General features: G+C 37.0%; 2 protein-coding genes across 3 annotated transcripts in view; one reads left to right on the forward strand and one right to left on the reverse strand.

The window, feature by feature from the left end:
* Positions 1–8,990: 8,990 nt before the first annotated feature.
* On the reverse strand, positions 8,991–14,974 carry LOC121864996 (60S ribosomal protein L18a-like). Its single transcript, XM_042364262.1, has 4 exons — positions 14,890–14,974; positions 13,050–13,229; positions 10,656–10,832; positions 8,991–9,181 (listed from the first exon to the last, which is right to left on the reverse strand). The coding sequence occupies exons 1-4, from the start codon at positions 14,905–14,907 to the stop codon at positions 9,020–9,022; spliced, it is 537 nt and encodes a 178-aa protein (XP_042220196.1). The 5' UTR covers positions 14,908–14,974; the 3' UTR covers positions 8,991–9,019.
* A 321-nt stretch (positions 14,975–15,295) lies between these two features.
* LOC121864995 (exportin-T-like) overlaps positions 15,296–27,021 on the forward strand; it is a 53,074-nt gene continuing 41,348 nt past the window's right edge. For both annotated transcript variants that reach the window (XM_042364260.1, XM_042364261.1), the window contains exon 1: positions 15,296–15,408. The gene's annotated coding sequence lies outside the window, so the exon portion shown is untranslated. The remainder of the gene's footprint in view (positions 15,409–27,021) is intronic.

The raw sequence follows: 27,021 nt of genomic DNA on the forward strand, positions 1-27,021 counted from the left end.
CCTGAGCTGGAGGTTGAAGGTCGAGACTAGGTCGGCGATCATACCCCTACGTCCACTGCATAGACCTAGTCTCTCGGCGTAGCTGGCTGTACGCTGATTGGCTGGTAGGCGCGCGGCCGGAGCTCAGCTGGGAGTTGTAGGGGAGAGAAGCCACTACAATATCACCTCACCTCCCTCCCATCCCCTTCATCTTCTCAGCCAGTAAATAGACCATTTTGCATCCCTTAAATTTAGCTGTGTTGATTTATGAGTGTTTGTTTTAACATAATACTACAAAAAACAATGTTTTATTTATTGTAGGAGATGGGCTGAGGTGCATCTGGGTAGATTCTTAGTCTTTTTAGTATTTTGTGTTTCTCTCAAGTACCAAACTAAATTATTCCATTGAAACAACACTTCGATTTAGTGCGAATTCGGTTTAAAGCGACCTCTCTTGGACCGTATCTTGTGTTATATCGACGTTCTACTGTACTGAGTAATTCTGTTCATAGAAATGCAGTGATTTTGCCATACTGTCATGTCCATCCTGTTGATTACTACAGTACATACACTAGACCTCCATATCAAAGTTGCAGGGTAATAATATCAACAAGCACTGCTGCATTTCTTCTAAAGAGCCCTGCTAGATTAGTCTTCTTATGCCAGGATGCCATAGTTGTATAGTTGTGGACACCAACAGAAATTAAATACACTGGCAGGCAACATTTAAACTGGAGGAGTTGAACACCGATTGCCTGAAAGCATATGCCACTTTCACAGGTAGTGGTGTATTTCGTTAACAAGCAATATGTGTTTGCTCATTTGTAACTTTTGAAGTGCTTTTTTTATGTGAAAATTCTCAACAGGACAAGAAGCTCTATAATGAATCACTGTTCTAAAGGGTAGCATTAAGTGAGGTACGAGTATACTGCAGTTCATTTCTAACCATGTAAAGGAGCACCTTGAGTTATGACATTTCGATGTTAGGAACAAGCCTCCCAGAACCTAACCAGCGGTATAAGAACTCTACTTCAGATTTACAAGCACAACATTGGGAGTGTTCATGGAACTAGTTCACTGGCGGAGGATTAATGCCATCCTTCGCATGGTTGTGAGGCATCTCAGTGGCACTTGGGTTCATAGCATCAGTTAATTGCCTTGTCCACCACCATTTTCCAAGCCAATGTAACTGTTCATTTTTACTTATTTAGCACCTTTTCTGACCCCATCCATAGCCAGTAAGCATGAGAGTGGACCTAGTGATGTGCCAGTTGCTGAGAGACAGCATCGAACCCTAAACTTGCAATCAAAAGTGGATGTTATTAAGTGAACAGAAAATATGACAACTCCAACACAGATTGGCCACTCTTTATGGCTTAGCCAGTTGACAGTTATAACAATTATCAGAGACAAAGTTTGAATTGCCAAACATGTGAAGGTGGCTGTTCCAGTGCAGTCTACTGTAATAAGTAACCAGACAAGTCCCATGCTTGTGGATATGAAAAACTAATCACCATGTGGACTGAGGACTCGGACACAACTGCTCAAGATTTGCCATGGTCTTCATAACAAAGTTGTCCAGAGAACTCACCTTCTACAAGGAGGTCTTGGAGGAGAGTAAAAGGTGTCTGTGCAGAACACCTTGCACAGATTTTTATCATCACGTATACCCCTAGAGCCAGTTGCATCAACTTCTGCAGCCTTAAAAGAACCACTGCAATTGCCTCCAGCCCCTGTAAATTCATGTAATGAGCTAATGCCATCACTAGAGGTCCAGAAAATCTTCTTAGTTTGAAAAGTCACCTCCTATCTCCACTGCAAAATCTGATAAGTCACCTTGCTACCCAGCAAAATCTCCTTCCCAACAAACACCACATCCAGCAAGCACAGCAACAATAGGATCCAAGGTACAGTAATTATATAAGTCACAGGTCTTTGCATGTCTTTATTGTAGATGAAATCTTTTAAAAGTTTCTTGAAGCACTTCAGAAAATAACCCCATGCTAATTACATTATTACTGGTATGTGGAAATAGTTTTCAGGTTCCAAAAAACCACATCATGAGCTGGTCCTTCTATTCCTAATTTGTTCATTAACCAAGGTGTTCCTGTACTTATGTATTATTTGGGGTCTTATGAAGCAGAAGTACCTTTTATGTATGTGACAATTTGTGTTTATGGTCTTTGGGTCTAAACATAATTACTGTATGTATTGCATAAACTTGGTATTTGGGGTTCACAGTACCTGGGTCCATAGCAGCCTTGTTATAAATCACTTTAATTTGAAAAATTTAAGTGCCATAGAGAAGGTTCTACAGTAAGGTGATAAAGCAGCTCTATATTTTCTTATACCCCATGTATCGTTGGTATATTGAGGTTCGTGTGCATGTGGACATATGTGACGTTATTGATAGCCTTATTCTATGAGCGTGTATGTGCTCCCTTCTGTGCTGAATAAAATTGTCTGGTGTTTGCCAAATAAAATATTAAAAGTGGCATTCCCATAGTGTAGGGGTTATGGTAGTTTGATGTTGGAGAGCGAGTTGTTCCCATTAGTGTCATTCTAAGCTTGCCTTCTGCATTTCTTAGTAAATCTCGTTACCACATTTTACATCTTTCTTTTATGCTTTCTTATATTTATTACATACAGGTACTCCTCGACTTACGACCTCCCCAGTCGTACCAAATTTTTTTCAAATTACGTATTTTCGAGTCCCAACGTTAGTGTTTGCGCTGTGTACTGACAAAATTTTCGTTTGTAATTCCCCTTAAAATCGCTGGCAAGCTTAAAAGTGAGAGTTTTGTGGTGCTGAGAAGAAAAAGAGACACCCATTTTAGATTTTCTATGTACAGTACTGTATTATTTTTGCATTTTCGACTTACGACCTGGATTTGGGTCCCTAACCCCGTCGTAAGTCGGGGACTGCCAAGACTTATAGTTTTATTGTCGTAAAAGTGGTAAAAACAGGTACAGTATACAGTAAATGGCAGTGGCTGTTATTAGGTACTGTAGTCAGTTGATGAACAGTGGAGTGGGAGCACATGCTCATGCCTCTCAATAGCATTCTATGTACAGTATTTTATTTTTAATTTATTTATATTGCATTATACAGGTACATATATTTGTCTACTGTATTTCATGCATTTTTTGATTCACAATATCTGTATGAAAACTTTGCCCAAGTACTCCCAAAATTGACCTTAATTAGGTTTTCATCAATTGTCTAATGGAAAAAAATCCCAGGAATTTAACTCCACCCTATTTATATTATTTCTTGGAGGAAAAACTGTGGTCACCATTCCTCAGATATGAGGACGGTACTCTGGTTCATTGATCGGAAAAAATAATTAATTTTGTGTTGTTCATTGAAAGTCGGTCACGCTTAGCACTGAGGTTTTACTAAGTATGACATAGTAAACTATTGTTTGCTTCATAAGGAGTGAGATATGCCAACATTCAAAAATATAGTTTATGAACAATATGCATAGAATTAAAGGTAAATAACAAGTTAAATCAAGACACGATTTCCCAAAAGTAACAAAAAATATACTATTTAATAATTTTTTATTATCCTCATAATAAACTGTAGTTGATACAGTAGTTTACTGTACTGACTCGGTTGACTTTTTGTCTTGGTACCCAAACAAGCCCAGATCGCCCATATGATTTTAACTATCTTGATACAAGCAAGCAATCCTGACTAAAGCTAGTATTGTTACCACTCCTGACTAAAGCTAGTATTGTTACCACTCTGTGGCTCCTGTATTTCACAGTACTGTAGTTGCCCCCTCTCCCGCTTTTAACAGTGAACCTGGTCTCCCCAAGTAATGTGGCATTGCTGTAAAAAATTACCAGCCGAATCAGAAAACCTTATGTTTCCTTGTTCTAATCATATTTGTATTACCAAAATGAGTGGAGACTATGTAATTTAACATGAGTAAATTATGCAGAGGTGGCAGGAGCACGGGGGTGATGGTTATAGGGCGGGAGAGCAAGCAGTTGGTAGGGGGTCTGTGTCATAGGTCCTCCCTCCTCATAATTTAGCTTTGAAACAAACATTACAAACACTGTTGGTTTCAAAAAGCTTTAGATGACAGCACTGTCATTTTTAATTATGAGGAAAGGCACATTTTGTAAATACAATATGTCACAAGTGTCAATTGGTGTGTACAGGTATGTCCTTTTCACTGCAGGCAATAATTTAGAACTTCTTTACACTGGTTCAGACTCAAAATGAACTCAACTGAATCACATGGGGTTTATGATTCACTGTCATTGATATCCCTCACTCAGCTGGGAATCTGTTACAAGCTTGCTACACTGCTCAGGGACACCATGTTCAATATTAAAAGGCGGGAGTGGAGATCCTGTACATGACATCCCTCCTGCTCATGTCTGCATCCCAGAGAGCAAGTTAACACACATCTTGTCGGTCTAGCAGCCTCAACACTCCTGTCATCTATGCTTATAATACTGAGGAGTGAGGACGGTCCAGGTGTGATAGATTGTTCGTTGGGTGCTGGAAACATTAGAAAACAGAGTGCGGGATGATTGATGCAGTTCCTGTAGTAGTTTTAAGTTCTATTTTTTTCAGCAAGGATGTTTAGTGTAGCCTATTTTTGCTTCCGAAAGTATACTGTAGATGTTATGGGGGTTCCCATTTCTCCTCCTAGGAGGGAGCTTTGAGATCCTTAAAGTGCAGGTACACTAGCTCTGCCCCTCCACAAAAAATACTTTTCAATCCTTTGAAGTCACTGTTTTATATGGCGAAGCAGCTGTATCATGGACAAGAATACCCAGTATAAAGTTACTCTTATACTTGCCTCATTGTTCCCATTACATTCATTATACTGTATACAGGCATCCCCCGCATTACGGTAGGGTTGCGTCCCTGGAAAATTGACCGTATCGTGAAACCTATTTTCCCATTGACTTCCATTATAAAACTGGAGATGCGTTCCTAAGGAATTTTTTTCGGCCCCCAAAAAGTAATTCAAGCACTTTAATGAATGAAAATAAACATTTATAAACACATACAATACAGTACATTAAATAATTTATGATATACCTCCTTAAAACATCAAGTTTAATATCCAATGTACAGGTGCTCCCCGACTTACGACGGGATTAGGGACCCAAATCCAGGTCGTAAGTCCGACAGATAAAATAAAAATAAATAAATTTAAAAATAAAAATAAAATAAAAAATCTACAATGAAATACAGTACAGTAAAAGTAATAAATAATGAGGAATGGATGCAGTATGACTGAGCACTTACCTTTAATGTAGTCAGCTGAATGCACACGGGGCCCCATAATTTTCTATTTACAGGATACATGGAGACGATATTAATTGGATGAAGCAGAGGAGGCGACAGGGCTGGGTGGATCATCAATGTCGTTTTCTTCAGACAGGTTTATGTACTGTGGAAACTTATTGATTGAAGGTATTGGATCATCTTGAGGGAGTGAAGAGGCAGCACTGGTGGGGCATGAGGAGACAGCACTGGGGGACTTCTTAAAATAGATGTCCAATTTAGACTGCACAGTTTGTTTTTTCTTTTCATTATAAATTTCTCTGTAGCAGGCAAGTGCATCTTGGAATATTCTGTCAACTTTGGCATAACGCTCATAATTTTGATCCATGCCATCAAACATTTGCATTCCTTTATTAATTGTAGCAAATGCCTCTGCCATTTGTTTCACTGAAAGCTTTTTGGGGGGTGCGGGTTCTTCTTCTACATTTTGTCTCTCTTATTCCTCTGCAATTTTCTGTGCATCTATTTCAATAAGATCCTCGTTACTGAGCTCTTCTGCTACACTTTCAACCAACTGTCCAACATCTTCATTATCAATTTCTAACTCCAGCTGTTTACCTAACTCCACTATCTTGTTACTAATATCTGAAATAAAATTTTCATTAAATCCTTTGAAACTGTTCACATATCTTTTCAGGATTTTCTTCCATATTCCATTCATGCAATGTTTTGTAACCTGATCCCATGCTGCACTAATGTTCTTTATACATGACAAAACGTTGTACTCCTTCCAAAACTCTCTGATCATTTTCTCACCTTCAGTAGCAGCAACAGCCTGAGCGAAGGTCGTACGTAAATAATACGCTTTAAAGGCAGCAATAGCACCTTGATCCATGGGTTGGATGAGAGGTAGTGTTAGGTGGAATGTACACTACCTTAACATCAGGGTGCATGTCGTCCAGGTGCGGTGGGTGTCCCGGAGCATTATCCAAAATCAGCAAAATCTTGAATGGAATCCGTTGTTGCAGACAATACTCCTTGGCTCGTGGAATGAAACAAGTCATGAACCAATCCTCAAACAGTGCAAAGGTCATCCAGGCTTTCTTATTACTGCGATAAAACACTGGCAGTGTGTGCTTGCTGAGATTTTTAAAAGCCCTGGGGTTCTCTGAATGATAGATCATGAAGGGCTTTAGCTTGAAACCAGCAACACCCCCCCCCCCCTACAACAGAAGTGTAATTCTGTCACTGAATGCCTTGAATCCTGGCATTGTTTTCACCTCTGTGGATGTATGTCCGCTCAGGCATGCGCTTCCACAATAATCCAGTCTCATCCACATTGAATATTTGCTCAGACAAATAATTCCCTTCCAGAATCACTTCATGTAACTCCTTAAAAGCTTCGGCAGCACCAACATCTGCACTAGCTGCCTCTCCACTCACCTTAACTTTGTGTAGACTGAAGCATTTTTTAGATCTATCAAACCACCCATGACTTCTTGTAAAGGTTTGATCACATTCATCTCCTGCCTGTTCCTTCAGGCCTTGGAACACGCTTCTTGCTTTAGCCTGTATGGTTAGAATGCTTAAGGGTACACGCTTCTGTATCTGGTCTTCTATCCATATCACCAATAATTTTTCCATATCGTGAATAGGACCTTGTCTTTTCTTCGAAATTATAGTTCCCTTTATAGATGTTATTCCTTTCACTACATCACGAATACATTCCTTGTCCTTCAGAATAGTGGATATGGTCGAGTATGAGAAACCTAGGTCGCGTGAGATTGTTGCTACGGTTTTTCCATTCTCATGCTGCATTATTAACTTCATTTTCATCTCAAAAGTAATTGCCTGCCTCCTTTACTTTGGAGCACCACCAGCACTCACTTTTATGCTTTCCAGTCCTTATAAAGTCAATTAAATACGATAATAACGAAAGTTCACAGCGCGATCAGTATAAGATACGATAGCCAAACACAAACTAAGCGCTCCACTGAGTGAGTGTACCCACACGGCGACCCAAGCCGCGCCATGCTCGGGACGGAAACGTTTCGGTATAGAAAATGCCCGCGTCATTTGAAAATATTTTTGGTCACGACTGCCGCGGTCGTAAGTACCGATGGACGTAAGTTGAAGCAGTCGTAAGTAGGGGAGCACCTTAATGCCCTTGCGGCTTTTTTGCACTACTGCGGTCACTTCCACTTGATGGCCTCTTTCCAGTCATCTTAAATAAAGGTAATGCACTGTACTGTACTTACTGTATGTTTGTAAAAGTTAAATCCAACTGCTGGGGCGAGAAACATGCGCACGCACTGGATGTAAACAATGGACCGACTCCTCATGGCGACGCCTCGCTTGGCAGTAGCAAACACCAAGAAATCCACACCAAACAAATTATAAATTTTTTTTTTAATTGTCAAAATTTACCCCAATTCCTGTAAGGGTGGATATACGGGCCACATCGCGAAATTATTGGTCATAATTTACAAATTCCATAAGAGCGAAATTCCACAACCCGGGGGATGCCTGTACATAAATCATCACCATTTTACTGCCATTTGCTTAGCTGTGATTACCTAGTGGCATCTCCCCAAACTGTACGATCAGTTGCACTCTCTCTCATCAGCTTCTTATTTCTTACCTCCACCCCAACTCTCCTCCCTTTCACATTTAAACTCTTGCATCTCTTCCACATGTCTGAACCATATCGGCCTACCTCTGCTCTTCAATACTCCGCTGCCCTCTTAGTCCTGAATTGGGGTTTTGATATTCTCATTTCAACTCAAGTATGTCATCCTTTTTAACTGCCATAAACCACACCTTTTATGCCAGTTAAATTCAAATTTCTTTTCAGTGTACACAAACATAGAAGTTTAATCAACACCTAATACAGGTACTACTGTACAATACTATTTTTCACCTAGCTAAGCCAGTTCCTATACTACTTGTGACAACTCTTTCCAAAACCTACCTCCACCTGTTGTACAGTCGCTGACAAAAGTTCGCTCTCCGTGGTGAAACTGAATCACAGTAACGAGTCTCCGAACTTTACTTACCCTGACTGTTTTCTGGTGCCGATTTATCTCAATTGGGGTCAATACTGCTTCATTTTGGGAGGGAGCAAACTTTTGACCCCCATCTGTACATATGCAGATTTGAGTCGCCAGATTTCGTGCCTACACCAACTGCCCCAGATGTTGAATTACAAGGGTTAGAAAGTATTTAAACTTCAAGGTATATGAATTATTTTAGTTGACCTGTCACTTTGTGCTTCTTTTTTAATCTAGGCTTGATTTTGTAGTGTTTTTAGCACTAGTAAATTCTTTAGAACTGGCTACTTTGAACCAAAAGACCAGCTATTATTATTATCTGGCATTCTTGTCTCTTCTGTACCACCTGTTTTCATGTACTGTACTTGGCATACACCAAGCTTTCTACAGCTCGGCATCTCTACAATCTCGCTTGTCCTTCCTCTCATCATCCCAACACTAGGACTTGGACCTTATCCCAATTACATCAGACTCACACACTTTCCTGATATTCATTCATGTGTGTAAAATTTTGTATTTCAGGCTAATGTTGAATCTATGGTTACAAAGTCACATTTGCTATAGTTGGTTAACGACCAGAATAGGATGCCCCCACCAACAAAAATCAAGATACCTGTACTGGCATGCTTGCAACCCTGATGTAGCAAAAGCAGTTCAATAGTGAAAGATATTTGACAGGCAAGGAAGTTAATAAATCAAATGAATTCCAATAACCATTTATTTAGGACCCCAATTAGAATGTCTTGGGGGATGGTCTGCAATAGGTAATACGATCCATCTTCATATTCTTCTTCTTGGTATGTGATGAATATGGGAACTTGATTGTGGATTTGTGGAATTGAGTGGTTAGTGGTCTGCGGCACTTGCCAACAGATACAGTTTCCACCCGCATGATCTGTAAATACCATGATAAAATTTGTTACAAATAATTACATTTCCCTTTGGATCCATTAATTAATTTTGAATGTATAAATCCACACTTAATGACCAAGAGCATAATGACCGTGGCCAATTTAAAAGTTCGCAATACATTAACACAAATAGACAATTTCATCAAATGCAGTTTTTGTCTTCATATAACCAATTGCATAAGAAATGATGAGAGTTCAGTTCTTGTATGATAGGTTAAACTTAACAAAGGTTTAATGTCAAGATGAAAAACTGACGTTATGATTCCCAAACACTTAAAGTTTATAATATATACTTTCATTTCAACTATTTTATCATTAGAAAACATCTAAGGATTCATTACAGTTACTACACAGATATGTTTGTTGCTCTCTTGATTCACTCCAGTAGCTACTTCAGCGTGTGGAGGCGACAAGAGGCCTTATTCTATGCACAAGTATAAACATAAGCCATAAATAATTTATGACCCAAGGTCACTGTGCATGATAATTATAAAATGCCGAGGGCCCCCCCCCCAATGATGAAACTGAAGTGTCAATTTGAATTTTGATAGTTAGGTGAGAGGGGTAATCTCATTTCCATATGAAGGCTTCATTACTTTGCCATTATCTTGGCCTTTTCACTGTCAAATTTTACCAGACTTTCGTGATGGTTTAATTTTGTGCTCTGTACTTTCTCTGGTGATATATTCCAAAAAATTTTTCTTAAAACACAAGTTATGATCCAAAGAAAAATGAACAGATCACAAGACGAGATCAAAACCACCTAATTTTTTTAAAGGGTCAAAGACAAAATTAAAATAACATTCCATGAAAAGGCAATACAGGTGACCCTCATTATTTCATGGTTCATTACTTGTTTTTGTTATTTTGGAGCACCCCAAATAGCTGCTTTCTCTATTGCAAGGCCAAACACTGTTAATTTGCAGTGTAAGCCGTGAAAAATTAAATGGACCTCCCTGTTCCTGAAGAGTGTTTACAGTACACAGTCGCGAGATATGGATACACCCGACAGTGTTAAGAGCAAAAAGAAAAAAGGGGCTGCTGCATTTGGTGGCATTAAGAAATTGCATGCATTACTTTTGATAAGAAAAAAGAAATCCCCTTACTACTATCCTTCTACCTCCAAAGAACGAAAAGGCTCATTTCATTACCAAGCCTTTTTATTCTGTAACTCTAAGTTCATTATTTTTTCCTCTTTAAAAATTAAACAAAACTGACAACAGAAAAGTACCCAGTAGTTCTATTCAGTTTGAGGCTGTCTCTGTTGTCACTTGCAACACACAGCTATGCAGGAAGACTGACTTGTATTGACCAGAACAACTAAGAGCTTCAGTCTCCAAGCTGAGTCTGAACCAAGGAATTCCCTAAACCTACACCAAATGGAGAGTTACTGAAGTAGGAACCCAAGGCAATCTACATGTAGACCAACAAGAACACTGACAAACTAAACTATCTTACCTGAATGGAGTGAGCACGGGCACGATGACGAGCACCCATGTCCCTGTAGCACTGAGTGACAGCGCCCGACACTGTTAGATCACGGTACTCTCGGTACATGTTGTGAGTTCCCGAGCGAGAGTCATAACGGAGCCAGATGCCAATATTCTTGACAACTTGGGGTTTACGTTCAATAACCTTTAAAGAGAAACTTTATAATATTTCTAAGGAAAGTTTTATTTTCTTCCACTTCATCTACAGTTACTACAGGAGATCAAACCAAACATTACCGTCCCTGGACCTAAAAAAAAACCCCACCATACCCGAGCAAAATTAAATTTACTATTTACATACACAAGGCAGGAAGCTGTGGTGAAAGTCACACTTTATCAGTGATGGAGTGAGACCTTTGTAAAATTGTTTTCTATTCCAACAGTGCTAGACTAGCAATAGCAACATAGATCTTTAGCTGTACAAGTTTATACTACCACACCCACATTTATGTAATATTGTTTGGTTATGTTTTGGGGTCATAATTAGTTGGACTGGAGTGTATAATTGTCATGTTTATTTAAAACAAAATTTTAGGTTAAAATTGTCAGCGGGAACTCCTCTTTAACATGGGATCCTAAAGGAAAATCGGTCCTGCTTAAGAAAATTCACCTAATGCACAGTTCTCAAGTCCTGTACCTGTATTGTAAGCATGTTATTTTGTGAAGTGGCATGTTACTGTATTTTTTAATAATGTAATTTCTAACTTTTAGAAATAAACCTTAGCAGTGTATTTTATTTCCACAAGATAAAATAAAGTATTAATGGCAACATACATACTGTAAGTACTGTATATCTCATATGTTTTTGTGACTTAGAGAAAACTTAACCTTTTCCCCAGACAAAAATAAAAATTCAAGTGCCAGTGGACTACTTTTAGTAGCATTAGAATGCAGAACCATCCCCCCTCCCAGTGTCATTTTATGCATTGCAACATTCGCTTGACCTCATCTGCTTACACTAAGTAAAACCTTACCAAAACCCTACAAATGATAGGAAAATGGCTGGCAAGTGATAATTGTACCTCTGGTAAGAAATACCACAAATTAATTAATCTGGAGGTTTAATTTCATGTTTTAAGGTGTTTTGAAGCTGGTGAATATATGATCTAAAGACTGCAGTTAACAATTAATAACCAATGACATTAAACGCTACAAGTTGTGCAAACCGAAGAAAACTTTCCATCTGTCTTTGGAATTACAATATTTTGTTTTAAAAGTGCATCCTTAGATGAACAGGCCAGCAATCCTGCAACTTCGTCTCAATTACTATCCCAGCTAGCCTGTACAGTACACTGTATGCAGTTTCCTTAACCAACTTTGGTAAATGTTATCTTATTGAAATACATTTTCTATCTAAATATTTATTTTCACTTACTATAATCTAATTTAGGTATTTAATTAAAATTTAAGTGAGAAAATGCTGACCAGAAATATCCCTCAGGAACATAACCTCCATTCATTTACAGTGGTCCCTCAGTTAAACGGTTCAATTAACGAATTACCTCATAAGGATCTTCAATTCGTTTAAAGAAATTCTTACGAAAAACACGCTTTGTTGTAAGCATCAGCTGATGGGCTAATCTGCCAATTCAGTAATCTGTTCTATGTTTACATTCGTTACCAGTGGAGTAAATATCAAGAAAGTTGTGCTCCTTAATATTTTTGCATTTTTTATATTAAAATTATTAGTCATTTTAAAATTTAGTTACCATATTGATAACATATGCAATACAGGGAACTAGTTTTTTGTGCACCCATCAGCCGCTTGACTCAGCCACCAGGCGTCAGTTTGGCTTTGTTTACAGTGGAGTGAACATCAATTTTGTTGATTTCTTGAATATTTTTGCATTTTTTACATTAAAATTATTGGTCATTCTGAAATTTAGTTATCATATTGATAATATATAGTGCAGTGTTGATTTAAATAAAATAATCTTTGAATTACACCTAGTGAACTTGAAATTTTATTTGTGAAACTACTGCATCAGGCATGGGTCCTCTGAAAGGTGATTTCTCCTCCATCCCCACTTCCTTCTCTTCTCCTCCACCCCCGCTTCTAATTCCCATCATCATCATCCAGGAACCTTCTACATACACACCTTAAAGTAAGTGTACTTTACTGCAATTTTTTTTACTTTGTATGTACTTTTCTGTGAGCTGGAACCAATATCCCATTGAAACAATGGATTCGGTTCACTAAATTTTTGGTTAACGAATGACTGTGGAACGAATTGTGTTCGTTAACCAAGGGACCACTGTAATTAGGTGTATGGTAAACTATTATTCAATACACGATGTCGCACTTTTCAAGAACGCATGTGCATGTATGGTGAGGTATATATACAGTATCTATAAAACTTACCAGGTTAATGGAAACAATTTCACCGCTTGCCTTCTTCATCTTCTTCAGCTTAGAGAGGAAATACCAGAAGCGTGACTTAGCAGTTACTCTGTCTGGAGCAAAGATGCGCATCTTATAGAGCTGTGGATTTAGGTCTGAATCTGAGGGCAGCTTGCGCCCAATGACGCTGTACTCTTTGAGCTGAAAATAGATAAATCAATTCTTTAGTTAAGAAGACCTTGTATGACTGACCATCAAAATAAATGAACCCCACCAGTAGATATTTAAAGCTGAATGGGATTCCAAAAGGAAAAGCATTTGGATACACCCCATTTCGTCACCAAAACACCCATTTCACATAAGAAAATAAGGAGTCTGCAATAGGCCGGTTGGCCTGTGCATGGCAGCTCCTGTCGAGAGTTACTACCACTCTCTATCATCCATGAATCTATCCAGCCTCCTTTTGAAACTTTCCAGCATTCCAGCACTTACTACAAAGTTGCTAAGCTTGTTCCTCTCGTCCACCACCCTATTTGTGAACCAGTTTCTTCCTATCTCCCTCCTAAACTTATCCAACTTGAATCCGTTGCTCCGAGTCCTATCCTGCTCGGATATTATAAGAACTTTATTTATATCCCCTTTATCGATTCCTTTCACCCACTTAAATACTTCTATCATATCTCCCCGCACACTTCGTCTTTCTGGGGAATGCAAGTCAAGTTTCTTAAACCTATCCTGATATGGAAGGTTTCTAAGTCCCGGAATCATTTTTGTCATTCTTCGCTACACCGACTCTAGTGAATTTATATCCATTCTATAATAGGGGCACCAGAACTGAACCGCATAACCAAGGTGCGGCCTGACTAGAGCAAGATATAGTTGAGTGCATGTACCTAACCTAACCTAACCTCGACTAGTATTTGGTGTCACGAAGTCACAAAAAATTGGTAAACTTAATTTAATCTGAGTTAATAGATCGAGTGCATGTACCTAACCTAACACAACTCAGATTAAATTAAGTTTACCAATTTTTTGACTTTATGACACCAAATAATAATCGAGAAGTGATTCACAGCCCAATTTACGCTTGTAGGACCATCAATTGACTTCATTGCGACTACATTTGGGTAATTACTCGTTCCCTCGGTACATGCACGCGATCTATTAACTCAGATTAAAGTTTTCCAATTTTTTTTTTTTACATTGTGACACCAAATACTAGTCGAGAAGTGAAAGGCAGTCCGATTTATTCATGTAGGACCATTATTTGACTTAACTGCGGGTACATTTGGGTAATTAGTCGGACCGGCTTTGTAGTAAGTGCTGGAACTCTGGAAAGTTTCAAAAGGCTAGATATATTCATGGATGATAGAGAGTGGTAGTAACTCTCGACAGGAGCTGCCATGCACAGACCAACCGGCCTATTGCAGACTCCTTATTTTCTTATGTTCTTATGCTCACATCAATTACCTCGCCGCAAGATGTAAACAAGGCTACCATCAGATTCGAGCACAGTATGAAGTTTACCATTAAATATCAAAAGCATCCGTTTATCTTCCCGAAAAATATGTGCAAATCTTATTTCTTTAGGGGTATAAAGGGTCGGTAAGGGTACAAATAAAGGTAAAATTAAGGTAACAACATTAATAAATGAAGATATTCTACTTCACTCGCACGTGAGTATGAACTTGCTGGAGCATACAAACATTTTTACTTCATAATTTTTAATATAATTATATTCGTATAAGAACTAAAACAAACAACATCAATGAAGGTATGATCCATGTGTTTGTCCGTACCACAGATTTTTTAATATTTTAAAAATAAAATATATAATTCCTCAAAATACTAGGAGACTCACCAGACCGGAGGCCTTCATGGTGGCGCTCTGTTGTGGAAGGACCACCACCCGCGGTGCTCTGCCTCACATGGGGAACTATCTTCTTTTAAAAGTCATAAACAAATGATACTAATTGCATTATTGCACAATGCAAACTATACAAGAGAAGAATTTGGGTGAAAAGATTATACATTATTTTTTTCATTGATAATGATGAACTAAATAATCCCAAAACGGTAGAAATTATGACAAATTGCCCTAATATTTTAATTGTACAGTATTCACCATCATATAATAATGTGATGCAATTTATTGTCATTCATATCCCGTATATTATGAATAATAGCTCTGCATGACTAAACCACTGGTTAGCAGAAATGACAAACTCCTATCCAATAAAAATATTCTGCAGTATATTATTGGAACACCAACTTCACCAAGTGACAACATGGAAAAGCGGCAGCGCCTCGTGTGGTTGTTATAGCCCTCTAAAATGACTTCTTGACACACCTCAAGAAAGATTACCGCAACTTTTATTAGGTACAGTTTAGTAATGAAGTCTCTTCTTGATCTTGTGGAAAAATTATTTCTTGATATTTATAAAGGAGAGCGAGCCTGAATGATTGTTTACGTTGGTACAGTTAAGGTCGTTGCAAGAACAGCTGACTGCAGTTGTCATCAGGTGTTAGGAAGTTTGGACTCAATGTCTTTTACTTTTATCATCTTCGCCACTTATCGACTCATTAGCCGCTTGGGCGGTCGGTCACGTCTCTGTTCGCATGTACTGGGTATGCACTGACTCCTGAATGTATCAGAACCTGCTCCAGTGTTGGTCAAGGCTTGTATAATAATAAATTGACAGTACGAAAAATAGTGTATATTAATTTATATTTACATATAAGTAAACTAATAGAATGTTAATTTGGTAAAATTACTGTTTAGGTTAGGTAAATTTGCACTTCCACCTCCCCATCTGTTAGAAAGTCAAAAATATATTTATCTTAGTGTATTTGTGTGTGTTTAGACCGAATATGACCTTCATTTCCGACGGAAATTGACCCTTTTTTTTATCGATTTTTTTTCGTGGGACGTTTTTCGAAAAAAAATTAATGGCTAAGCGAATAAAAAATACACAAAAACACACTAGAAAAACTAACCTAACTGACTCGCCATATGATGGAATCACCTATTTCTTACCTTAGGTTATGTTAGGTTGGTTGAGGCTGAAAAAAAGTATAGAGCAACTGCACTGTAGAGAAGAAATTAACAGCCTCTTGACAGCAGTCAACAGCACGTCGGCCTACCAGATTTAGTGAATGAGCCGCACAGGGCACATATATAGCAAACTAGTTTGTTTCTAGAATTTTTTGCTGCATCCCCTTATAACGCCCAGACATGTTTGCAGCGTTGTCGTAAGATTGACCCCTACATTTTGAAAAGTTTAGCTTACAAACTTCATGTAAGTACTGCAACACCTGATTTGCCATTTCCTCACCGGTATGGCTTTCATTTCCAGAAAGGTTAAAAAGCGTTCAATAGGCTGTCCATCTTTTAAGTACCTAAGTACAACACTTAACTGATCGATATGTGGGCCTTTTTTTGTGAACCCTGGTTCAGCTGCACCATTTGCAGTTTTGCACCATATGGTCCGTGGTAAATCCGGCTATGGAAAATTTCTGTGGTGCCCCCCTTCCCTTAATGCCCTAAGCACGTGCTTATTTTGCTTAATGGTTAATCCAGCCCTGTTCACAGCCCGATTTACGCTTGTATGACCATCATTTGACTTCAATGTGGCTACATTTGGGTTCATTTGGGTAATTAGTGGTACCGGCAAATTTAGTTTCGGTTATCCAGCATGCTTTAGGATTTTAAGATTTGGAGGTGGTAGTTTAGACAATTCCAAGACACTTTTCTACTATAGCATTTCCGTCAGAAATTTATGTTTTTCGAGTATTTTAACCGATAAAATTACCAACAATATTAGTTGTTTAAAGTGGGCAAGGCTTTGAAGTCGAGGGAAAATGTGGGGTAAAATGCTAAAAATAACACCAAACAAATGTTTGAAAACCTAACCTAACATTTCCTAACTGTTAAAAATCCTAAAACTATATAAATATTACATTATTCATGTTAGCCTTGAACTGCACCTTTACCTTCATGTTTTCGGTGTTTAGTAGATGATGATTTTCGGTTTTTAGTATGTGCTGGTGTTGTTTTCGGTGTTCAGATGAAAAGGGATCCATAAACTCTAAATTGATTCATTTAGTAATGATGACTGACCCGCGGACGAGTTATTTATTTTACTTTTTACTCTATTTTCATCTGTGAGTTCTGATATAATAATCATTTCTTGTGCAAATGCTCTGTTTGGTAGATAATTAGGCACCTAGGCGCACAATACTTTGTCTTTGTGGCGGTAATGCAACGGCAGTGACGTCTCAACCCAGGTTGGGTAAATTTTTACTTTAGGACACGAGACCCTAGGAGCTGACCAGTATGTTTTTCCAGTGTATTTTGGTGTGTTTTAAACGAATCTGACCTTCATTTTTGGCGGAAATTGCTCGGTTTTGCCCCCCCCCCCCCCACAATAATGGGGGAGAGCCTGGGAAATCGTGAATTTTGGGTGGGGGAGAAAACAAAACCGAGTCATCTAACCCGACCCCTAGCCGGGGGATCTGCTCCCGGTAGGCCTAGCTTAAACTAATCTAAATGTTTCAGTGGTTAAAAACTTTGGGGTGCGCCACGTCCGAAAGTACAATACCTTAGTTAGAAGTGGAAGGACCAGGAATACGTAAGAATTGGATAGAATAATCGTCTCGTAAAACTCGGCAATAAACTTAAAATAATCGTAGGGGCACAAACGACAACCAACCTCCACCATGGCCATTGTGAAACTGGTCAATGAAATTAAAATCGTACCCAGGCTGCTTTCTTTGAAAAAAATCAAATTTGATGGTCAAAAAAAATTTGTATGATGATATCGATACCTCATTGGTCACGACTGGATGACGTCAGTCAACATTGCGCATGCGTGATGCACCGATAACATCACCTCACAGACGAAGACTGGAAATTACTTAAAATCAATTTAATTCAATTGTGTCGCTATTATCAACTTCCGCCATATTTTTACGGGGTTCAAAATGCTCAAAGTAGCGAGATCTAAATGTTTCAGTAGTTGATAACTTTCGGGGGGCGCTATGTCCGAAAGTAAACTAATACCCGAGGATGTAAACAGCCAATCATATTGAAGTATTTAAAAACACTTCGCCGCCTGGGCTTGATCAACGCCGATGCTCAGTGTATCGTTAAGAACTTTTCGGTACGGACAGCTGCTTTCATGTCCACCAAATTTTTTTTAAATTACACCATATAATATTAAGTTCTTTCTGTTTAATATACAACTAGAAAGTTAAATAAGGTTAGGTACGTAGTTTGGTTAGGTTGGTGAGGTCTTTTAACAATGCTTCTGCTGCTTGTTTTTCATATCAACTAAAGTTAGGTTACATTTAATTTAGAAACAACCACATTTGTACAAACTATGAGTGTCCTCTACAAAACAGTGAAATTGCAGCATTTTTACAATCGTTTTCTATGAAAAATTGGCTGCGGGTCAGTCATCATTAATTACCATTGATCTTAACATTTTTACAAGTTAGGAATCATTAGGTAAGGTTTGTTTATTTATTTATTTAATTTTTTTTTTTACCCCACATTTTCCCTCTACTTCAAAGCGCCTGCCCACTTTAAACAAGGGTAATGTATGAGAACACTGCTACCACCAGGAGGAGCTGTTAAAGATTTCATTCTTTTCCACATGTTCTTTGCATTATAGTAAGTATTTTAAAAGAGGCGACAACTTTTTATTTTAATTATAAGTATTTTTTTATTATTTTTTTTCTCTATATATGATCATAAATCACATGTAGTGGGCAGGGCATGAAGGATGAGGGAAACTGCGGGGTAAAACATGGTGAAAAACTGATCATGACACTAAAATCAAATATATGTGCTTTGTTCACAAAGAAATTAAATTTTTACTGTAAATATTAAAGTGCAGGTCAGAGTGTCTCCAAGGCAAAGTGTTACCCAGTTAGTGTCCTACCTCCTAGTTAGAATGTCTGCTGCCATTTGCTCTATTATCATCTAGAAATAAAGAATATGAAATAACTATTTCCTGAATGGGACACAACAAACTATGATTTTTATAGCTTAAGGGATCCCTAATGTGTATGACTTGTGTTAAACAGACATGATTCTTCAACTAAATAGTTCAGATTATTGATCCTGAATTAGTTAAACTCTCTCTACTGCTGTGCTGAAGCCCATAAGACAACATTTGGTAGTCTTGGCATACTCAAGCGTTGTATTACTACTGTATACACTAAAGATTATTGTTGAATTAGGATTATTGAATGATTGTCACTTGTTTGACCCAAAATGAGTTCCACAAAGTTTATAGTTGCACGAGTTCCAGGAATTACTGACCATTCTCTTTGTCTGAGATAGAAGATAAATGCTGCTGTAATATATATATTTGCTTACTAGTGTTTCTGTTTTAACTACAAAATCTAAAGGAATTTGCTTGGTTATTCCTGTTACATTTAGTGACATGCCATACAGTAAAGCCTCTCTAAGGCAGACTAATTGGGGGGAGGGGGTGTCCTGGATAAGAGCAAATTTTTCCCAAAAGACCTCTATTTAAAAAAAAAACGAGTACAACACCAATGTATCCAATTTTTATGAATGTATTACATTTTTTTAATCAAAATTAATTAAAAAAAAAGTAATGTACACAAAGAACTGTACACTTACCTCAAAAATGGAAGGCAGATTCAGCTGGACATGCCTCTCACTGAAAGAGGCTTGCAGTCACTCTGAGGCTGACTGCTTTGAAATTTCATATATTAGCACATATTTGTGAGGGAGCATGTCATCTTACAACAAATTGTCTTCTTTTTTTTTCTTCTTTTTTCCAAATAATTTTGTCCGGCTTAAGAGGGGTCCGCCTTAGCGAGATTTTACTGTATTAGCTAATGAGTACAGTAATGACCTATTGGGAGGATTTGTTGCTGTGTTGGTAGCAGGGCCAACACTATCCTGGCAGTGTGCCCTTTATATATGGTAAGTCAGATATTTAGTACAATATATCAACTGCTTTTTATATCGGACTTGGGTCAGATCATGAAAACAGATATTTACCATAGGTGGTGTTTAATTTGGGACTTGAGTGTAACTCCCAATTAGTACATTGGCAGGAGATGGGTCTACACATTATTCACTCTTCAGTTAATTGTTAGTTCTGTAATGTTTAGTAAAGGGACAGGAGAAAGTCTAGCTCAAGAAATAAGACTTGGGGGGGGCCTTTTAGTGAGAGGCTGTAATATATTTTCTGCCAAGTCTGAGATACCTGCCTCATTTGACAGTGGGCTCACTTCAGGCCTGGTATCTGGGTTGACACACAAAGGGGATTGCTAGGGATTTTTCTGAAATAAAATTCTTTCTTTGACTTAATATATTCTTTGTCTAAGTACTGTATTATTCCTCTTACAACTTGGCCTTCCTCATTTCATATACAGTACAGTAGTTTGAAGTTCCTATTATATTATGAGGGACTATCTCTTAATATAGTATTTTATGTGAGTTGGGATTGTACTGTGTCAGGCTCCAAGATACTCTGCATGTCCTTGATAATTATGGTATTGTAAATTGTTGGTTTTATGCAATTTTGCATCCCTAATGGGATTGTAAAATCATGTAATCATCAATCTACCATGTAGTGGGAAAATAAGGCTAAGGGCCCAGGAAATAGAAATGTACTGGATTTTTACTTCTAAAAAGGCCTTACAACTACACACATACGTAATGTGAAAAATATTTTATACAGGTTGTCGTAAGTTGAGGCGAGACACACACATATATATATATATATATATATATATATATATATATATATATATATATATATATATATATATATATATATATATATATATATATATATATATATATATATATATATATATATATATATATATATATATATATATATATATATTTATTTATTTATTTATTTATTTCATTAGCCCAATAAACACGCGGACTTCTACATACATACAGGTTCACGGCGCCATAAGCTCGTTGAACAGGCTTTGTGTGAAATATAACAGAGTCTAGGACTGCTTTTAGTATCCTGGTGGTCCAGCGGTTAACGTTCCACAGTCATGGGCTCGTGGGCCGTGGGTTCGAATCCTGGCGGGTTGAGGTGTTGATTGTATATATATATATACACATATATATACATATACATATATACATATATATATATACATACATACATACATACATACATACACACAGGTATATATATGCACATGAAATTAAACTTAATGAAGGTGTACTGTATCATAACTCAGTAACAAGTTGGATGTTATTAGTATCATGGTAGATTATTTTATCTTTTATGCTGTGATCTATTGTGCTGTACTGTCAAACTGTTTTAAAGTTTCTCCAGCCAATAAAAAAAATGTTAATTTACCCATTGCCATTTGACTTGAAGTGTGTAATCATTGGCAGTACAATAATTGGTGTAATAAACATTTTATTAAAGAGGAACAGTCAGTGGAGTAGAGCACAGCAGCCCCAAGAGCTTTCCCTGTGGCGGACAGTTCCCACAACCTCTGACCCCCAGTAATCAGGTCATAGCTGGAGGCACCGGGTTCACTGACACACTGAACTTAACAATATTCCCACTCATTTAAACCCCAATACTTCCACATGGTGGTGCCTGATGTATGTATACATTTACATTGAAGTTAATAATAATACTATTTATATATTTAAACTCATACTTCCACCAATTGGCATCAATATTCCCACATGCTTAATCCTCATATTGCTCTCTCTCTCTCTCTCTCTCATATATATATATATATATATATATATATATATATATATATATATATATATATATATATATATATATATATATATATATATATATATATATATATATATATATATATATTAAGTATCCAATACTGTATCTCTTTTTGTCTCATTTGCAAAATGTTTTATTTGTTACCCATTAAGTAGTAGGAAAGGTAACTATGTGGAGTAGGTATAGAAAAGTAGGTCATGACTAGATGGAGAGATGGGTGGCTTGTGTAGCTGTGGTGCGTAGTCAGTGGTTAGACTCGGTGCGAGAAACACTCCTCTCCCAACCTCTCGTTTGCACCCACTCACATCCTCACAAATAATATTGTACAGTACTGCATTTTTTTATATCATAATATGATCTAAAGGTTTTCTGTGATCATACTGCACATTATCATTTTTTTATTTTTTTATTTCATTTAAAACTCAGAAAATTCCCCAAGTGCAATGTTTGTGTTGCAATTATACATAATTTGTGTTGTTGAAATATTGGAGATTTCATGAATTATTACTTATTTTTAATAAATTTGTGTTGTAAAGAAATTTGGTTGAACCGAGAAGAATTATTCCAGGATAATGGCAACATTAACGGTTAAAGGTAAGTGATATGAACCTAGACATAAAAGTTTTTATTATTCAATGTAAATGGATCTACAGGGACCAGAATAGATGATAGGGGAAATTTTACTCATACAATATAGATGGTGTTGAAATATGAATTGGTTTATAGTAAAGCTACTAAGATCCAGAAATATATAGATTATTAACTCATCTTACACAACTATAGCCACTACAGTGCACAGAAGATACAGTACTCTACTGTACTTGGAGGCATCATTTGTCAGTTAGGGCTTCTATTAATTATTGGTTATAAAGTTGTCAACACAACCAATGTCACTCATAGCCACCTTGCTACACTGGTTGGATATTCCCTGACTTGCTTTGTATTTTCAGCTGCTACTTAATTGCTTTGAAAATTAATCAACATGTGTTAATAGCTGGACCTTTACTGACCTAACCTAACCCCAAAAACTGATAGAAATAAAAAAAATACTACACCGTATAATTTTTTAATTTGTATTTATTTATTTTTTTATTTTTTTATTTAAGAACTCATAGATAACTTATATATGACAATGTTCTTTTGGCACTACTTTGCTAAATAATTTGGAACCCTTTGGCCCATGATTCACCAATTTTGCACTTCTAAACAATGTGAATCTTCCTTCATTTATTTTGAAAGAAACGAAAAATATATTTTTTTAGTTGCTGCAGTGTAAAAGCAACAAATAAAATTAATTACTTAGTTTGATACACTGAACTATTACTACAGTACAACAGGTCTACTTGTTTAGATAGTAAGTAAAATCTCGGCTTTGATATAATCAGATAGAACATTTTGTAGTATTGTATCGATTGAAATTAAAATACTTTACTGTAATTGTAATTAGATATAATTTTTTCATACCTTGAATTTTGTTTTGCAGTCTGGAAAGATTCAGACAAGAATCTGAAAAATTCTGTTTTTTCATGAGTGGCATCACTGACAATGACCTGTTGTCCAGTAAGGGTGGGGCTGACTTTATGCCATCCACCTTATTGAAACTGATATTGATATTGAAACAGTTTATTTAGCCAGAAGAACGTAGATACAGAGTCGATTAAAAATCATAATATTAGCATGACTATCAAGAACTTTCATCCAGGACTACATCTCTAATAGGGGCAATTAGACAATCTGGTGGACTGCCTTAAAAGACCATGCTTTTTACAGAAAGTTTCAGTCCATGGTTTGGCAACAGAAAGCATGGGTGCTTCTGAGTTGGCTGCTAGGAGTGGTCTGTTTTCAGTTTTCACCTTTCTTCCTCCGTCAACTTATACTCATGGTAAAACAGTTCATAAGCCTGTTTGTTAACAAGCTGACTTTTAAATGCTTATGCTGGGAGTTACAGGTTACTTGTGGTTACCAACAAAGCATGCCTTGTATAACTTAGCCATCAATTTTTTTTAATACATGGGTGGTGATTTGGATTGAGGTGTTCAGTTGCATCACCTGTTGGTTATGCGACAGGCTTTCCTTTCTGTCCTAGAAGAACCAGTGTTTGGTTCCTCAGTTTGTCCTGGGGCAAATTGATAAATTGAAACAGTGTTTGTCTATTAGAGAAAGGGAAGGCAGCCTCTCATGTATAAAGATTTCCTGGTCGTTCTTGACAGTCATGGTCTTAGTTACGGTATTTTACGGCATATAAAGCCCTTTTTTCTGAAAAACGACTAAAAAAATATGCCTGCATCCTATATGTGAAGTTGTGGTCTCCTGTAAGCTAATGAATTCCCCAGTTGCTTTCTCCAGGAGGCTAAATTCTACCTAACCCAACTTCAGAATTAAAGGTATGTTATTACTTACTTAAACACATTACTGTATTATTATTTTTAATTAATTAAAAAAAATATATTGTAAATATAAAAGCTCGATTTATAACTACATACTGTACTGATGATGATAACCCAAGACGATTAACATCCATATGGCAGACACCCAACTCTCCAGAGGTAGCCAAACAGTAACAATTTCTGAACTCTTACTAGCATTACAATCTATTAATGCCATACCTGCAACATTTATTTGTAAATCTACAAGTACTTGATGCAAATGAAGATTTACAGATACTGTAATTCTCTCTTCACATTTGCATCTACAGGTATTAACATCGCTGGTGGCATTGTAGCCAGGTTAGACTCGTCACTGTCACCACCAGTCTAATGGGCCAAGCTGTGAGGTGTTTTGGTTGTTTCTCAACTTGTATTTTTGGATAGATATGCATAACTTTCTTAATTTATTTTTACTCAATTACATGCACACACCATCTTCATATATAAGTATTGTGAAAAAAAGTCAAAGAAGTCATTGTTTTAACCCTTAAGCCCTGGTTAGGGTGCTGCTGGCAGTAACCCCCCCCCCCCACGGGTTTAAATCGCTAAAAATAATTAACTTTTCCAAAAATAATTAAAAAAATAATAATAATTAAAAAAAATGGTGGGAAAATAGGCGGATGTTCTGGAACGTCACCCAGGGCCTCAGGGTTAAGGGCAAACACATAATGGGAATATACAGTCAGTTCTGCTATAATGCGATAGTTGTGTTCTTGTAAAACCTCTCGTTCTACAAATTTGCGCAATAGAAATAACAGGGCTTATGGAGAAAATAGAGTTAGGGGCAGATTACTCGAAATCGCAAAAATTTAGAAGTTAGCTTAACACAAAGGATAGCACAGCCTAAATAAATATTACATTCATATCTAATAATGAAATCATACAGTAAATGTTACACTTTACCTTGAAAAAATATGAATATAACTTGGTCCCAGATTGCTATTTCATTTGATCTTCTATCCAAACACTTAGAAGCCATTCCATCTCCTCAAGTTACTTTGGCCGTGATCTTACACTTTTGCTCGCACTCAAGGTTTTTCCAGCAATACAGCTTGCTTTAATCTTTGCTGCATTGTCTCTAATGGTGCGTAAAGTAGACTCCTTTATTTCCGTTGCACACACAATATCACATGTTCTTTCCTTATTTTCAAAACACTTGACAACATCAAGCTTTTCTTCAAGTGTTATAACCTTTCTTTTACGATCACCACCGGAAATGCGATCACCAGAACGCTTCCCGGAGATATTCTTCTTTTCCAAAGTCACAAAATTGTAGAAACAATAATAAAATATCACTGAGGACACCTAAAAACTTCCCACGTGTTTCAGACTGATTGTGTGGTGTAAACAGAGCGCGCGGGTCTAAGACGCTACGTTTTTTGTTTTTCTCTCTTATTTTAAATTTTACAATTTACATATACTGTACAGGTATACTGTATACTGTACATAAATATTACATAAATTATTTCTGTAATTCTTCAAACAAAACACATAAATCAATTGAACATGTGATGTCGAACGTGAACTGTAAACACTGCATAACCCCGCGCCAAGTGACAACACTGTACAGTACACTTTAAACGCTATGTATTTAGTTTTTCTCTTTTTTAAAATTTTACAATTTACATATATATGTAAATTGTGTAAGTAAATCACTGTGGGTGCGCGTGATCCAGGTATATGCTGATATACCGGTAATCTTATTTTTAATCCAGCTTCCCAAACGTAAGTTTCAGTATAAAATAATTAGTGGTAGGACCTTGTGAGTGGTTTACGATGTTTTCCATCACCGTTCTTGACACGCTAAACCACAATATTTAAGAGGTGAGAATTTTATACCCGGTACTTAAAGACGACACCTAATTTTGGGCTGATTTTCTTAAGGTTCAAATTCCGTCTTATAGGCCAAGATATACGGTACTATATTTCATCCCTGGAATTTGCTTCCAGACTAGAAAAAAATTGGAGAGAGGTTCCAGATTTTTCCAGAATTGCACATTATTTTATCCTCAAAATTTGCTCCAAGACCCGGAAGAAAATTTGGAGAAAGTTTCCAATATTTTTCTCGGAATTTTCCAGAAAAGGCACCTGATTTTCAACCTCAGGAACTCGTTCACAGACCTCATTTTGTTGTAATCATTATTGTAGTGTTTGAACTTTGGTCTGCTCTCCTTGTGTACCAAGTAACAAATAATCTGAAGGACAATGTCACAAGATGGTTAGAGCCATTGGGTGCTAAATATTCCAATTTGATCGCTATTCTTTCCTTCTTTGTCATGATGTGATCCAGTGATTTTGGTGTTCGTTCACCTCAATAGTGAGTCAGATCCTTAATATGTTGGACCAGTAAATATTTCCGCAAAGTTTCTATAAAAAGACTTGTAGGGTTATTAAGGCCGTTTGGTGCACAGTACTTTCATGGGTACAGTTGATATAAATAAAATTCTCCATTACAAGGAGGCTGCTAGGATTTAATGTCATTGTATTAAGGATCTCAAATACATATGCTCGTGAGTATGGGTCTTTCCACTAGCTAAATTTGACACCACTTGACCTCCTAAAGTGTCTTCCCTTTGCATCCTCACCTAACTGGCTCTATGGTCCTTCTAGAATAAATAACCACATCTGTTACTTTTTGCCTCGGATAAGTTTGTATAATTGAATCATCCGTGAATTTTAAACTCAATCACCTGGATAAATCTTTTTATTTTTAAACAGCGGTTCTTTAACACCTACAGTGTCTGCAAAAAATATTGATCCTGGTTATGTAAATACAGCCTAGTTACT

The sequence above is a fragment of the Homarus americanus genome, unplaced genomic scaffold (assembly GCF_018991925.1).
Source record: "Homarus americanus isolate GMGI-L3 unplaced genomic scaffold, GMGI_Hamer_2.0 scaffold2539, whole genome shotgun sequence".
Classification (NCBI taxonomy): domain Eukaryota; kingdom Metazoa; phylum Arthropoda; class Malacostraca; order Decapoda; family Nephropidae; genus Homarus; species Homarus americanus.

Bases quoted from the DNA above. Each gene is read 5' to 3' on its own strand.
- LOC121864996 (XM_042364262.1), bottom strand. The intron at 10,833-13,049 runs GTAAGTTTTATA...TTCTCTTTAAAG, and splicing joins AAATTGTTTCCATTAACCTG to GTTATTGAACGTAAACCCCA. The intron at 9,182-10,655 runs GTAAGATAGTTT...TGGTATTTACAG, and splicing joins CCCGTGCTCACTCCATTCAG to ATCATGCGGGTGGAAACTGT.